We start from the raw sequence: 16,838 nt of genomic DNA, 5'->3' as shown, positions 1-16,838 counted from the left end.
TCTTGTGGGGTATGCAACGATAAGGAATTCATTTGACAAACATCCCAATTACTAGAAAAACGAATAACGCAGCATGAAAATTCCATCCGTATCAGTAGCTCGGTAACAGGTTTAACTCAACATATGGTGGAAATTGGACGTGTATTTGATTAGATTTGTTGAAGATCGTGCCCCGCGTATTGATATCCGCTCGGTTCATAACACCTTGTAGCGCTATGTTGAACAGCAGGCATGAAAGACCATCACCTTGACGAAGCCCTCTGTGTGATTCGAATGAACTTGACAATCCACCCGAAATCCGAACACAGCACTGTGTACCATCCAACGTAGATTTAATCAGTTTGATGAGCTTCCTGGGGAAGCTGTTCTCGTCCATGATTTTCCATAGCTCTTTCCGGTCGATGGTATCATATGCGGCTTTGAAGTCAACGAATAAATGATGCGTGGGAACTCTGTATTCACGGCCCTTTTGGAGGATTTGCCGCAGTGTAAATATTTGATCCGTTGTAGACCGACCTTCGACGAAGCCGGCTTGATAAGTTCCCACAAATCTATTCGCAATTGGTGATAGACGGCGGAAAATGATTTGGGACAGCACTTTATAAGCGGCATTGAGAACGGTGATCGCTCGATAGTTCTCACAGTCCAACTTGTCGCCCTTTTTGTAGATCGGGCAGATAACCCCATCTTTCCACTCCTCCGGTAGCGTAGGTTCCGTATCCCAAATTCTAACAATTAGTCGGTGCAAACAAACGGCCAGCTTTTCTGGTCCCATTTTAATAAGTTCCGCTCCGATGCCATCTTTTCCAGCTGACTTGTTGTTCTTTAGCTGCATGATGGCCTCCTTAACTTCGCCTATCGTTGGGGCTGGCACCTCTTCCCCGTTTGCTGCACCGTCGAAATCGCTTTCCCCGCCGCCATGGTTTTCCGCCTGGGCGCCATTCAGGTGTTCGTCGAAGTGCTGCTTCCACCTATCCGTCACCTCACGATCGTCCGTCAGAATACTGCCAGTCTTATCCCAACACATTTCGGTTCGCGGCACAAAGCTTTTGCGGGATCCGTTCAGTTTCTGGTGAAACTTTCGCGTTTCCTGAGAACGATGCAGCCGCTCCAACTCTGCATATTCCTGCTCTTCTGGGTAGCGCTTTTTCTCCCGAAAGATTTGGTTTCGCTGCATCTTCTTCTGTTTGTGTCTTTCCCTGTTCTGACGTGTGGTACTGCGCATCTTGGCCGCCCGCGCAGCGTTCTCTTCATCCATCACCCTCCTGCATTCATCGTCAAACCAATCGTTCCGCTGATTCAGGGCCACATGCCCGATGGAGCTCTCCGCTACACTGCTGATGGCAGTTTTGCTGGAGTTCCATCAGTCCTCGAGAGGGGCTTCGTCCAGCTCGTCCTCTTCCAGCAGCGCAGCTTCGAGTGAATGCGCGTAGTTTGTGGCGACGTCTGGCTGCTTCAGCCGCGCGAGATTTAACCGAGGCTGGCGGCGGTACCGAATGTTGTTCACAACGGAGAGTCTTGGGCGCATCTTAACCATCACTAGGTAGTGGTCCGAGTCAACGTTAGCGCTTCGAAAGGATCTGACATCGATAATGTCTGAGAAGTGCCGACCGTCGATCAAAACGTGGTCGATCTGTGATTCTGTCTGATTTGCTGACCTCCAGGTGTACTTGTGAAGGATTCTGTGCCATGTTCTTGGAAGCGGCCAAGTCGATATATCTTAGACCCATTTCATTGGTCCGCTGGTGTGCGCTGAACCTTCCAATCACCGGTTTGTATTTCTCCTCCTGGCCGACCAGACCATTGAAATCCCCGATGACGATCTTGATATCATGTTTTGGGCAGCGGTCGTATTCACCCTCCAACTGCGCGTAGAATTTATTTTTGTCATCGGTACTTCTGAGGTGAGGGCTGTGCACGTTGATGATGCTTATATTGAAGAATCGGCCCTTGATTCTCAACCTGCACATTCGAGGATTGATTGGGCAACACCCATCACCCGTTTCCGCATCTCGCCCACGACTATGAAAGCTGTACCCAGCTCGTGTGTGTTGCCGCAGCTCTGGTAGATGATATGTCCATCTCTGAACGTACGTACCGTTGAGCTCTTCCAGCACACCTGCAGCGCTACGACATCGAACTTGCGGCTCTTCAATACGTCGGAGAGCACTCGAGTGCCCCCTTGGTAGTTGAGAGAACGGCCAACAACCCTTATGCAGGAATAACTAAAGGAGAAGGGCTACAAGAGGAAAATCACTCGTCAGCAAGTAAACAAGCAATGCGGTTAGTGTCATACCTTGTTGGGGTGCATGGAAAACTCCGAGGTAGCAAAGATATATATTTTTGGATAGAACTAAGTGTAAACTCAATTATCTGAACAATTTTAGGTAAAATTAAAGCAAAATTGTAATTGCGTGGTACATACATATTGTACCGGGATGTTGAATCTAAACATACTGTCGATAATTGTAAGCAGTAGGCACCATACAATTGTCCTAGCGCTATCGAAACATCAGTATTCAGTCTAGACCTGAACCCTTTTGAACATCTTTTTAGATGATTTCATTTCTGCGACCTTCTGCGACATCATCGAGCAGTGGTTAAATTTGAATCTGCCTTTTTTGAAGCGTCGCAATTCACCTGCGTGGAGTACTGTTCGTTTGCGTGAACTAAAGCGGCTAAAGAACAATTCTCAGCGCAAATATCGTCGGTTGAAAACCACTGCAACGAGGCAGCGCTTCAAACGTCATAGTGATGATTACCGTCGCCTGAATAGTGCACTGTACAAATCTTACGTTTTACGCGTACAGACCGACCTTCGTAAGAATCCAAAAAATTTTTGGAACTTCGTCAATTCCAAAAGGAAATGCTCTTCGGTACCTTTAAATGTCTGTTTGGATGGTACTGAGGCGATATCAGAATCGGATTCGTGCGAACTTTTTGCACAATTTTTTGCTTCTGTTTTTGCCGATCGAATTGCTTCCGACTCAGAAGCCGAGATTGCAGCAGCGGATGTGCCAGTCAGTTTAGTTGACTTGACTGTTTTTGAAGTAACCACCGAGATGTTTTTGGCAGCTGCAAAGAAACTAAAACGATCATACTCGGCGGGTCCCGATGGAATACCTGCTATCGTTTTTAATAAATGTGCTAATGCGCTGGCAGACCCACTGTGTCTAATTTTCAACAAGTCATTTGCACAAGGAAAATTCCCCGAAATATGGAAGCAGTCTTTTATGTTTCCGGTGTTTAAATCTGGGGACCGGCAGAACGTCAGGAATTACCGTGGCATCACTAGCCTATCGGCTGGCTCTAAACTATTTGAGATTATAGTTAGCGGCGTCATTCTTTCCCGGACGAAGAATTACATCTCTACTTCCCAACATGGATTCGTGCCGGGTCGCTCTGTATGTACCAATTTACTGGAGTTTACTTCATCATGTATCTCGAAAATGGAACAGAAAGCACAAATTGATGTCATTTACACTGATCTAAAAGCCGCCTTCGATCGTATCGATCATGGTATACTTCTGCGTAAAATTTCGCGACTTGGAGCTTCTTGCCGATTCGCTGAATGGTTAAGTTCATACCTACGTGGTAGAATCTTACGCGTTAAAGTCGGTGAATGTATATCTTCGCAGTTTACCAATAGTTCGGGAGTGCCGCAGGGAAGTAACATGGGCCCCTTGTTATTCATCCTGTACTTCAACGACGTCACGCTGTTACTACCTTCTGGCTGCAAATTGGTATACGCTGATGATCTAAAATTGTATTTAGGAGTTCGAAACACGGAAGATTGTCGTCGTCTGCAAACTTTGATAAATGATTTCGTTGGCTGGTGTCGGAGGAACTGGCTCGTGATCAGCATTGCCAAATGTGAAGTTATAACGTTTCACCGTATTTTAAACCCAATATTGTTTGACTATCATGTGGACGGACTGAAGCTAAAGAGAGTCGACTCTGTTACTGATCTCGGTGTTGTCCTTGACTCTAAGCTCACTTTTCACTTACACCATGCCACCCTGATATCGAAAGCCGCACGTCAACTTGGTTTTATCTCAAAAATTTCCCGTGACTTTAAGGATCCACACTGCCTGAAAGCTCTTTATTGCTCTTTGGTTCGCCCAATTCTGGAAAACTGCAATTTGGTTTGGTTCCCTCACCAGTTGTCTTGGAATTTGCGGATTGAACGTATCCAGAAAAGATTTGTCCGACTTGCGCTACGTGAGCTTCCTTGGCGCGATCCTGTTAATCTACCACCGTATCCAGACCGTTGCCGCCTACTGGGTATCGATACGCTCGAGCGCCGTCGGAAACTGCATCAGGCTATTTTTATTGCGAAACTGATGAATGGTGACATTGACTCGCCGACGCTTTTGTCTCGCATAAACTTCCGTGCTTCACAACGTGCCCTTCGCTCTACTGGCCTGTTACAAACCAATTATCATCGTACGTTGTTTGGTTATCAAGAACCCATTACCGCCTGCATTAGGACTTTTGAATTGACTGACGAAATTTTCGATTTTAATGAAACTACACAGCAATTTGTGACGAAACTTAAGAGATCTAGTATTATATAAATTTGACGCTAATCCATTTATTAAGAACATTGTTCAGATAAATTATTGTAATAATAAATAAATAATAAATAAATAAATAAATTTCTGTAATGAGAAATCATTCGATTTCTTATCAAAATGACTTAAACCGAGCTCTTGTAAAAAAATGGTCAGCAATTCACAGAAGGATGTTTGAAAAATTATTAATTTTATCCCAAACAGATTAAAACAGGTCATCAAGAATGTGAATGGTCTTACAAGGTAGTAGTTGAGCGAGAGCGAGGACATTTGTTTCAACTAATAGTTAACTGTCCGAATACTTTTTTGGCTGCATTTTTAGCCAATTCAAACTATATGTGCTCTATCTTCAAAACGGAAAGCTTTTCCCCGAATTTTTGTTGTGCATCTAAATATGCTTTAGTTAAACATTGTTTTAAAAAATATGTGGTTCCATTCTTTGCAAAAATTCTGCGGAAAATTACTAAAAGAAAAATTTATGCGCTGCTGTTCGAATACTTTTTTGGTTGTCTGTAGAAGTAGATTACACAATCGGATAAACTCTAACTATGCAATTTTTAGGTCCCACTTGCCCCGGGGTACCTTACAAGTTGTAGTGATATGTCCAAAAATCAACCATTGTCGCAGCGCTATATCTTATCTTTACCTATAAAAATGGATTTCTGTCTGTCTGTCCGTATGTTCCTTATAGAATCGAAAAAAAAACTACTGAACCGATCGGCGTGAAAATTTGCATGTAGGGGTTTTTGGGGCCAGGAAAGGTTCTTATGATGGTCAGAGACCCCTCCCCCAACTAAGAGGGGGGACTCCCATACGAATCTATACCTATAAAAATGGATTTCTGTCTGCCCGTATGTTCCTTCTACAATCGAAAACTACTGAACCGATCGGAGTGAAAATTTGCATGTAGGGGTTTTTGGTGCCAGGGAAGGTTCTTATGATGGTTAGAGATCCCTCACCCCACTAAGAGGGGAGGCTCTCATACAAATCTATACCTATAAAAATGGATTTCTGTCTGTCTGTCCGTATGTTCCTTATAAAATCGAAAAACTACTGAACCGATCGGCGTGAAAATTTGCATATAGGGGTTTTTGGGGCCAGGGAAGGTTCTAATGATGATTAGAGACCCCTCCCCCCACTAAGAGGGGGGGGGGGGCTCCCATACAAATGAAACACAAATTTCTTCATAACTCAAGAACTAATCAAGCAAATAAAAATAAATTTGACATGTGGGTGTTTTTGGAGACAAGAATTTTTTCTATGGTGAATTGAGACGCCTCTCCTCTTTAGAAGGAGAATTATGACCCTTCTCCCCTTTAAGAGGGGGGCTTGCATACAAATGAAATACAAATTTCCTCATAACTCGAGAACTAATGAAGTAAATGAAACCAAATTTGGCATGTGGGTGTTTTTAGAGGCATGATTTTTCTATGATGAATTAGGACCTTTTTATGAGTGGGGGGGGGGGGCTCCCATACAAATGAAATACAAGTTTCCTCATAACTCCAGAACTAGTCAAGCAAATGGAGTCAAATTTGGCATGTGGGGGATTTTGGAAGCAGGATTTTTTTTATGATGATTTGAGACCCCTCACCCCTGTGGTAGGGGGATGAGGACTCTCATACAAATCAGAAATTTTTGCGTAACTCAAAAACTAATCGAACTCAAGAAATTTTAGATTCTTTAGAAAACATTAGTCAATAACAAGACCACCAAAAACTGTCAATAGTAACATTAAATAATTCAGCGCGAGACGGCCACAGGCCGCGAGTGTTGCCGGCAACCTGCCGCCGGAAGCACCGGTTACTGCGGGGGGCAGCCCCCCGTACAGATCACCTCTATTTAGGTTTATTTATTTTCCTAGATCTACTGACCTCTATTACTTTCCTTCCGTTGGGTCAGCCACGTAGCCAGAGGTGGGGGCCAGGAGCCCTATCTTGGCTCCTAATGCATTATATGCACATCTTTCTGCTTATAAATATAATACATCACGATACATTTAACGTATTGTAGTTCTAAACGCAAAAATATGCATATAAAACAGTTAAAATCAGTAAAAACAGTTAAGCCCCCCTTCTGGCTACGTGGCTGCGTTGGGTCACCCCTGCAAAATGGTACTTTCTACGAAAAGATTTTCCGTAAAATGGTACATCCCGCGTAAGGTTTTTCGCGAAATGGTATTCTGCGAAACTCTATATTCCGCGTTATGGTCAACCGAGGCTTGGTGTTCCGCAAAATGGTATTAGGCGAAATGGTTTGTAATGATGGCGAATATTGAAATGCTATCCGCTTTATTTTATCAGGCCAAGCAATAAGGGGAGTTGTTTTCTACTTTAATCTGAGGAAAATTTGTATATTAAATCACCCATTTTATATCACCCCAGAAACTTGCAAAACTCGAGATTGTGACAAAGGTCAGATTCTGGATTTATGTACAACACAGTTTAATTTGTGGCAATACGAAGTTTGTCGGGTCAGCTAGTAAGATATAAGTTTCAGTTAATTTTTGGGTAATTTACATTTAGCGATTAGAACAGCGTTTCCTAAATGGGTGTTCGCCACACCTCTGCTAAGGAAAATTCGTAAATGTTATGTATTGAGGATTTATAGAGTCAATTATTATACATAAAATTGCTGAACTAAGTATTGCTCTATCTTAAGTATTTACGACACACTCTCACTTCACACTGGATGGTGCGCAGAGAGCGCTCTTGGTGCACCGCCCAGTGGGAACTGGGAATGCGCCGTAATTACTTCAGGTAGAGCAATGCTTAGTTCAGCAATCTAATGAATAATAATTGACTCTAAATGCCCCATAGATAACATTTTCGAATTTTGCGTGGTTGAGGTGTTACAGTTAAAAAAAGTAAAATAGGTGCACTCAGTGCAGGACAGCCCTGCGACCTCGAAATGTACCTGTATGGATCATTGGATGAACAATAGAGCTGACATAACCTTTTCTCTCCAGGACTAAAATTAGTGGTATCTACAGAAACAAAGCGCTACCGATCAGCGCGCGATGGATGGTATACACGGGTTAGCAACGAAAGGCTAAAACACAAAATGCTGAAATTCGAAAGGCTGAAACCTACGTAAGGCTGAAATCTCATAAGGCTGAATAACGAATGGCTTAGAAGAGACAATGCGCACAAAATGCTAAAGGCAAAAACAGTACAAACAGTACAGTATAGATGATTGATACTTCTTTTCTTGCTCAAGCGCAAATGAGTTACGCTCATTACAGGGTGCAAGACCTATTTACCGTGTCAGTATCAAACGTTCGATGATTCAGGGCGAGGCGGCCACAGGCCGTGAGTGTTCACCGGCGACCCGCTCCGTTGAAACCACCTCTATTTAGGTTTACTGACTAGTAGAGGTTGTCCCTTAGTTAAGTCCGAACGAGCGGTAGAGAGTAAAGGCAGCATATGAAAAATAATTTGAACAGGCCGCGAAAGTTTTCTATGACAAAAAATCTGCAAGAAAATGCGCTTCTGTTCAGTCTTATGTGGTATTAAGCCTTTTGATTTTCAGCCTTTCGTAGCTTTCAGCCTTTCGATTTTCAGCTTTTCCAGATTTCAGCTTTTTGTAGGAGATTCGTATACACACATACATACAGTTTCTCCATAAAAGTTCTAGCCCTTGACCTTCTGATTTTTATTCGACAAACTTTGTAATCAGCTGCTCGAGTACAGAATAATTTACAGCGCGTGATTCGAACATACGACGACTGACTTGTCAGTCTATTGTCGTACCGCAAGGCCAGCTGGAAGGCTTTTGGTGTGATAAAAATAAATTATATACGAGTTACTGTTTCTTGTCTTCTTTAATATTACTCTTCAATAGTGAGCCAAATTCCAAAAAAAAAAGTTTTGCATAAACTTTAACGAGTTAAACCTACGAATATTGCTATTTTTTACAGTTTTGGTTCTATTAGTCCTACAAATTCGTATTTTTGCTCATTATTTTTTATGTTTTTGTCTTGTTTTAATTTTAAATTTATTTGTCTATCTTTGATTTCCAATGGGAGAATTGTTTCATGTCCGAACAGTTTACATTACGTACCGTTTGCTATGTTGCGTAAACGGGGTATTTCGTGTATATACTGCCGCTATTCGCATTACAGTTCTGGTTTCGATGGAGATGGAACTGTTATGCGAGTAGCGGTAGTATAAATACGCAATACACCGTATACGCAACATAGCAAACGCTACGTGAATACCGCTATTGTCTTTATTCATGTAAAAGTGTTTCAAATACACGAAGCATCGTGACCTAACTACCAAAAGTTGACAGATAGGTTTCTATGATTAGCGTTATAATTTTCTCCGAGTTATACGCATGCGTCGTACCATGCTTGACATCGTCCTCGTTCGTACATTTCCGGCGCCACGTTTGTGACGAAGCGTGCAGAAGAGGTAGTAGTTTTCAATCCTGGCAGATGCGCACTTACAGCACAATTTCCGATTTAAGATTCGATCGGTTACCGTGTCAAGTTGTAGACGACTTGGAATTCGTTGTACTTTTTCCAAAAACTCCACTGCTGGAAAATCCTTTCCAAAATTCCAGAATCTTATAAGTGTGCATTTTGTGCTCTCGATTTGTCCACAGAAAATATTTGGTAATATTTCTAGTCTTGTTGCCTAGATATCTAAAGCCTCTATACGTTTCTCTCTGTAATGACATAGTGTGAAAATTAAATATGAAAGCTTCGATCAATATCTAGAAAATCACTGAAAACTCAAAGCTCGTGAAGCACATTTGAATTATCACAGCTCAATAAAGTTTTAGAATTGGTAGGCGTAAATGTGGAAATATTCTTCAAGTGCAAAAATAAGTTCGTAACGTTACCTCCTTCATTATATCCATCGATTCTTGTGTCGCATAAAAATTGTTTAGTGAAAAGTGAGCAGGTCAAAAAATATAGTGAATGATTTTCACTTTCGTGTGACGTTATATAAATTTTCTGCAAAGAAGGTCTACGGATTTTAACAAAGTGTTTTCAGTAGGGTTAAAGAAAATTCAAAAAACGTTACAGTGAATATGTTTTCCGGATTAACTAATCAAGTCAGCTCATGGATCGGAGCGGCTAAAGGTGAACCTCAGGATGAAGAGGTTCCAACACCTCCGAACTCTGCAGCCACAGCAACAACAGCCTCGGCTCCTGCTGCGGCTTCGGACACAGCACCAGTTCCCACGGGAGATGAAGGTGACAAAAGGTGAGTAAAATTAAAAAATAAGTAGAGTGCAATACTAGTGTATTTCTTATTCAATATTTTTTTAAAATAAAACTGAAATTTAATGTATCTATAACTTTTATAAACGTGTGCCTTCTATTACTTGTGCGTTCAGAAGAATTTACATGATTCATATCTTGTAATGTGCCTCTCAACTTTGGAAAATAATCATGAATAAAAAAATATTTGTCATATTTTTATATTTATGCACTAACCTTTCCGATACATTTGAAACTGATTTTCTTTCGATTCAATGAGTAGAAGTGAGAAAAGCTGCCAAGAAAAAAGAAACATCGTGGTGCGCTGTACAGTGTGTTTCATCGTATTGTAATATTTTTATTACGCCTATACGTTTGGGAGTGACTATTCTAGCTTTTCTGTTTTCTACTTTTCAGTAGATAATGCAGCATAATCTGCTTTGTTTTTTTGAGAATTACATTAACCGGAAATGAGTAAAAGTCTCAAGCAATCTTAAAACCCGCAGAACAAAAGTAAAAGAGAATCTTCATATTGAAAAGATTTTTTTACTTCGCATCTACGGATGAATAAAGCAGTGTTGAAAATGCAATACAATTTGCGATTACAGCCGAACATTCCGAGTTTTTTCTATCGTTTACCTATTCATTTCAAGAGTTATGTGTAATTAACAGGGGAATCATCATTTATTAAAAACATTTTTATAAATAATTGGTGAAAATGGGTTTATGGCACGTGAATCAAAATTTCGCCACGATGTTTGGTTTGGAGTAACTCCTTTGTAACGATGGTAATTATTTTCTAGAGTTTGCCATTTAAGACGGTTGGTTTCAGAAATCCTTTTTATTTCCAAAATAAGTCATATTTCAGAAAGTCGTTTTCATTAATTTAGTTTTAGAAAATCCTATCATGTTATTATAGGCATATATGGACATAATAGATATCTTTAATGATTAGGTAATAAAAAATCTAACAATGCAAACGTCACGAAAAGTGGTTAGGTTTTGAGCACTATTTCTTGATCGATTTTCAATATTTGTATACCAGCCGTGCAAAAAATCTGCGCTTCAACTCCAACTAAGAAAATTATTGATTTTTAAGTGCACTATTAAAAATTTGTGCAAACTGTGCATGATGTAACTACTCTGTTTTTGCTCCTAATATTTTAAAGATTTATATTTTCTTGAATTTTGTTAAAAATACTCATTTATGCATTAAAATGGAACAAATACAGCGGGAGATAGATCCGTCTTGGTCATTCCATGATTTATCTTTAGCAAAAGTGTTTTTTTGCCATATAAAATAGCTCACTAAAAATATTGTAAAATGCTAACTACTTTTAACATATGTATTCTCAATAGTTATAATAGTTTAGAAAAATATCAATATTATTTCCATGCTATTCGTTTGATTTTTTATACTTTCCTATTTTGGGTTTTACTGTAATATTTAGTCAATACTAATCAATCGATAGGGGGGTTCCGTAGCTGCAAGGTTACAGAGTCTGCTTTGACAAGGGAGTGGGCGTGGGTTAGAATCTTAATATGATCAGGCTATTCGATGTCAAGTGACTTTAGCATGGGTTTATTCTCAGGCCCATCATTACCTTTCCTTCATGCTGAATTCTATATAGGGGGACCCGGGGCAAGATGAGCACCCTAAACTCAGCTTAAGTTTTGGTTATAAAAAGCACGATTTTTCTTCAGCTAACCGTTGCTAAACAGTTGTTCTATTATCCATCTAACTTTCCTATACAATTTTGATTTGAAATACAGTAATGACCCGATTTTGTCACCCCCATGATGAATTTAGAGGTGACAAAAACGGGACAGTGACAAAATCGGGTATTTTTTCAATTTTTATGTTTTTGCAGATAACTTAGAACGAACTACATATATTTCATTCTGATCACTTTTAGGACCTTTCGCACTTCCTTCTACCTCTCTGTGGACATTTGTCACCTGTACTGTGAGGTCCCACAAGTATGAAAACACGCGTTTTTTAATTGCGCCGAAATGGTTGATTATACTGGTTGACTATGTTCAGAGAAATTTCACAGCGTAAAAAGCTCTTTCTTATGGTATGAACGATTCTTTGATTAACCCCCCTAAAAGTAAGATAGAAAATTTATTTTTCAAGCAGTAAGAGATAGAGTAAAACAATGTTCTACAAAATTTTTGAGAAGATTATTATAAAAAACTTTGCCAAAGAAAGTGACCTTCTAGCTATTATAGTTGTGGAGAAAAGAAACAACTTTTGTGGAAACTCCACAAAAATCAATACAGTTCTTTTCACAGTGTTTTAACACACTTGACATGTTTGAAAATGATTTTCAAACTAAGCTTTTGATAAATCAAAACCGTGACAAAATCGGGTAAAAAACGTGACAAAATCGGGGGTGACAAAATCGGGTCAAAAACGTGACAAAATCGGGGGTGACAAAATCGGGTCAAAAACGTGACAAAATCGGGGGTGACAAAATCGGGGAGTGACAAAATCGGGGAGTGACAAAATCGAGTTACCACTGTATTTGAAACTATATTGAAAAAAAAAATGTAATAAGAAAATAGTTATTTTTTCACCCGCCTGGAGCACACCGGGGCAAGACGAGCAACCCCACGGGGCAAGATGGGCACCTGTTTAATAAATGAATTTTTTGCTTAAAGTTACGTTCCTAATTTTTAGTAAAGCCTTAATTACTAAACATTAGTTCCAAAAGCGTCGTGTTAGATGAAAAAGCCGGCGGTGAGGTAATATTGTTAAGCAACTCGATTAGTTTACCTTCTTCTTCTTCTTCTTCAGCAGCATAGAGCCGGGGTGGCTCGTGCTGTTTCAAGCACTCGTCTCCATTCAACTCGGTCTTGGGCCACTCGTCGCCAATTTCCTAGTCGTCTCAGAAGTCGCAAATCGCTTTCGACCTGGTCGAGCCATCGTGCACGTTGGGCCCCCCTGTTCCTGGTGCCGGTGGGGTTGTTGAAGAGGACCGTTTTCGTCGCACTGTCGTCCGGCATCCTTACGACGTGTCCGGCCCACCGTAGCCTGCTAACTTTCGCTAGATGTACGATGGGAGTCTCCCCAAGCAGTGCCTGTAGCTCGTGATTCATACGCCTCCGCCACTCTCCGCTTTCAGTTTGTACTCCGCCAAATATCGTCCGCAGCACTTTCCGCTCAAACACGGCAAGGGCGCGTATGTCCTCCGTAAGCAGCGTCACGGCTTCAAGTCCATAAAGAACTACCGGTCTAATAATGGTTTTGTACATTGTTAGCTTCGTGCGGCGGCGTATGCTTCCTGATCGTAGCGTTTTACGAAGGGCAAAGTAGGCCCGATTTCCCGCTTGGATGCGCCGCTGGATCTCCTTACTAGTGTTGTTGTCCGCGGTCACCAGCGATCCCAAATACACGAACTCTTCTACCACTTCTAGTTCGTCGCCGTCAACGGTTACCGTCCGTGGGAGGCGCGCATTTGTTTCCTTTGAGCCTCTTCCTTTCATGTATTTGGTCTTCGACGCATTTATTTTTAGCCCAATTCTCCTAGACTCCGCTTTCAGTTTGGCGTAGATTGCCTCCGCCGTCGCAAAGTTCCTGGCTATGATATCGAAGTCATCTGCAAAGCCTAGAAGTTGGCTACTCTTGGTAAAAATCGTGCCTCTCGTTTCAATGCCCGCTCGTCGGATCACCCCCTCAAGAGCGATGTGGAACAGCATGCAGGATAGACCGTCACCTTGTCTCAACCCTCGTCGCGTCTCGAAGGGACTCGAGAGTGTCCCAGAGATGCGTACGAAACACATCACTCGATCCAATGTAGCTCTGATCAGTCGCGTCAGTTTGTCCGGAAAACCGTATTCGTGCATTATCTGCCATAGCTTGTCTCGATCGACTGTATCGTATGCTGCTTTGAAATCGATAAAGATGTGATGCGAGGGCACGTTGTACTCCCGACATTTCTGCAAGATCTGTCGGATAGTAAACATTTGGTCCGTAGTTGCGCGAGCCCCCATGAAACCCGCCTGATAATTCCCTACGAAACCTTGTGCTATCGGTGACAGCCGGCGTAACAGGATCTGGGAGAGTACCTTGTAGGCGGCGTTTACCAGCGTAATACCACGATAGTTGCAGCAGTCTAGCCGATCACCCTTTTTGTAGATGGGACAAACCACTCCTTCCATCCATTCCTCCGGTAGCTTTTCCTCCTCCCAAATCCTCGAAATAACCCAGTGTAGAGCCTTTGTTTCCCCGCCATGTTTATAAAGCTCTGCCGGTAGGCGGTCCTTCCCAGCGGTCTTCCCAGTTGGTCTTCAGCAACCTGATTTCTCGTTTGACTTCTTGGAGATCAGGTGCTAGGACATCACTATCTTCCATGGGCGCTCCTAGGTTAATTTCCGTTCCGCCTCCTTCTGCGACTTCGCCATTGAGGTGTTCATCGAAGAACTGCTTCCACCTGTCGACCACCTCGCGCTCGTTTGTAATTAGATTCCCTCCCTCGTCCCTACACATGTCAGGTTTCGGTGTGTAGCCCTTCCGAGTTTGGTTCACCTTCTCATAAAACTTGCGCGTGTCATTAGCTCGGAATAGTTGTTCTAATTCTTCACGATCTCTATCCTCCTTTTGGCGCTTTTTTCTCCTCAGGATCGTGGTCAACTGGTTCCTAGCTCGTCGGTACTTGGCCAGGTTCTCTCTAGTGGCAATACTTAGATAATTTTTCCAAGCGTTTTTTTTCTCCTCCACCGCTTGTTGGCATTCCCCATCAAACCAATCATTTTGTGTACTCCGAGGCTCAATACCTAGTGCCGCGGTAGCGGCCTCTCCGATGGCCGAGCGTATTCTGCCCCAACCGTCTTCGAGGTTTGAAGCACCTAACTCCTCGGAAGAAGGCAGTGCCTCATTCAGTACTCGCGCGTAGTTCTCGGCAGCTTGTGGGTTATCTAGCTGCCTGATGTTCAGCCGAGGAGGGCGGCTTTGACGTGTCCGGTATACGGTGGACAGCTTTGAGCGCACATGTACTGCTACTAGGTAATGGTCAGAATCAATATCAGCACCCCGACGGGAGCGTACGTTCGTGATGTTAGAGAAGAACCGGCCCTCTATGAGAACGTGGTCAATTTGGTTCATTGTACGTTGGTCAGGTGATCTCCAGGTGGCTTTGTGGATATCCTTGCGCGGGAAAAAGGTACTTCGGATCACCAGGCCTCGGGAAGCTGCGAAGTTTATACATCGTTGGCCGTTATCGTTTGTGTCGGTGTGCAGGCTATGGGGTCCTACCACCGGTCTATACATTTCTTCCCTACCGACCTGGGCGTTCATATCCCCGATGACGATCTTGATGTCCCGTGACGAGCAGCTGTCGTACGTAGCCTCCAGCCTCGCGTAGAACGCTTCTTTCTCATCGTCGGGTCTACCTTCGTGCGGGCAGTGCACGTTAATGATGCTATAATTGAAGAAACGGCCCTTTATCCTCAATACACACATTCTCTCGTTGATCGCCTTCCAATCTATCACGCGATCCTGCATTCCGCCCAGCACTACAAAGCCCGTTCCCAGTTCGTTGGTAGCGCCACCGCTCTGGTAAAACTGGGCCTTTCCGCCACGGATCTTCCATACCTTCTCTCCTTTGCGACAGATTTCCTGCAGAGCTACGATGCCGAGTTTGCGGGGTTCCAGCTGTTCAATCAGCACCTGCTCGCAACCTGCGAAATTTAGCGATCTGCAGTTCCAAGTCCCGAGTCTCCATTCGTTATCCTTATTTCGTCGCCTAGGTCGATGCCGAATATTCCGCTCCGAAGATGCTTGAATGTTGTTAGTTAAGTTTAGTTTAGGTGTGTAGCCGTACTGGGGCAACACTACCGAGTCTCGCGATGGGGCTGCCATCTCATAGTGCCGAGACGCACTATACCTCCTTCCCGGTTAGTATACGACCTTAGTTTCCACCGGGGTTGGTTACCCGATCTCCGCTAAGGTTGCTCGTATTCCGGCTGGTACCACGAGGAGGTCGGGATCGGAGTTGCTGGATAAGAGGCTAACGACCACTATGGGGTCTATATTCCGCATTATCTAGCCGTTTATCAACCAGTTTACCAATAGTCACTTTTAAGTTTCGAGCTTTAGGGACTGAAGCTTGTTAAAGATTCGAGGCTAAAGTTGCATAACTGTTTTTGAAATTTATAAATTTGCATGGCTGTTTATGAAAAACAATTGCATTTTTATCGAATGAATTAGATTTTTTTTTTTTTGCTAGTTTGAATGCCAAAGCTCCAAGGGATCATCTATACTAGCATTTTTAATTTCAATGATGTGATGGATTATCGCTTTCTCTCGTTTCTTGCTGAATATGATTTTAAATGGCCTCATTTCATTGGTATTCGTTACCTGCTCAAGTATTTTGGGATATCATTCAAGAATTTACATCGGCATGCCATAGTTGTTTTGCGTTTCTTCCGTATCTTCTAATGAAATAATCTTTCACATTTAACGCATCAACGACAGCTCGAAGAACGTTATTCGTTAACCGTTTTCGTCCCAAAAACATTTATAACAATGAGAATAATTGAATTTGGCCCCATTTTTTATTTTTGCAAGCTATGTTGTAAAGTTTAAGGGTGCCCATCTTGCCCCGGGAAATGGTGCTCTTTTTACCCCAGCAAAACGACATATTTTTAAACTGTTACAAAATATAAAAGAATCACTAGAAAATATTTTTAAACGATTCAATTGGGAAAGTACATGTTGTTCAATCGTAAAAGGGCTGTAATTTATAAATAAGCATCTTTTATTTATTTAAAATGCTTATTTTCTGATGGCAAAATGTTATAAGAAATCAAGGCTGTCAGAACGATATTTTATTTCATGGAATTTTTCCAACAAGCGCGTGATATTTTATGTTCCACGCTAAAACATTACTTCGTTTCGACACAATTTAATAGTTTGTGGGAGTTTTATAACCAAAAGCTATTTTGTAGCTGTGGAATGTAGGGGTGCCCATCTTGCCCCGGGTGCTCATCTTACCCCGGGTCCCTCTACATAACCCCCCATAAAAGCACTCTTGGCCAGGGAATCAAAA

General features: G+C 42.2%; 1 protein-coding gene across 8 annotated transcripts in view; it reads left to right on the top strand.

The window, feature by feature from the left end:
- The window catches only part of LOC128744342 (synapse-associated protein of 47 kDa), an 86,828-nt gene that overhangs the window by 31,816 nt on the left and 38,174 nt on the right, over positions 1 to 16,838 (top strand). For 6 of the 8 annotated variants that reach the window (XM_053841254.1, XM_053841257.1, XM_053841256.1 and 3 more), the window contains exon 2: positions 9,610 to 9,790. The exons of 1 other annotated variant lie outside the window; for it this stretch is intronic. In XM_053841254.1, the coding sequence (XP_053697229.1) occupies positions 9,610 to 9,790 (181 nt within the window). Of the gene's footprint in view, positions 1 to 9,470; positions 9,791 to 16,838 lie in introns of all 8 variants that reach the window. One more of the 8 variants, XM_053841258.1, reaches the window with a different exon arrangement.

Source organism: Sabethes cyaneus, chromosome 3 (assembly GCF_943734655.1).
Source record: "Sabethes cyaneus chromosome 3, idSabCyanKW18_F2, whole genome shotgun sequence".
Lineage (NCBI taxonomy): Eukaryota > Metazoa > Arthropoda > Insecta > Diptera > Culicidae > Sabethes > Sabethes cyaneus.
The sequence above is the reverse complement of the archived record's forward strand: the minus strand, read 5'-3'. Positions and strand labels throughout refer to the sequence as shown.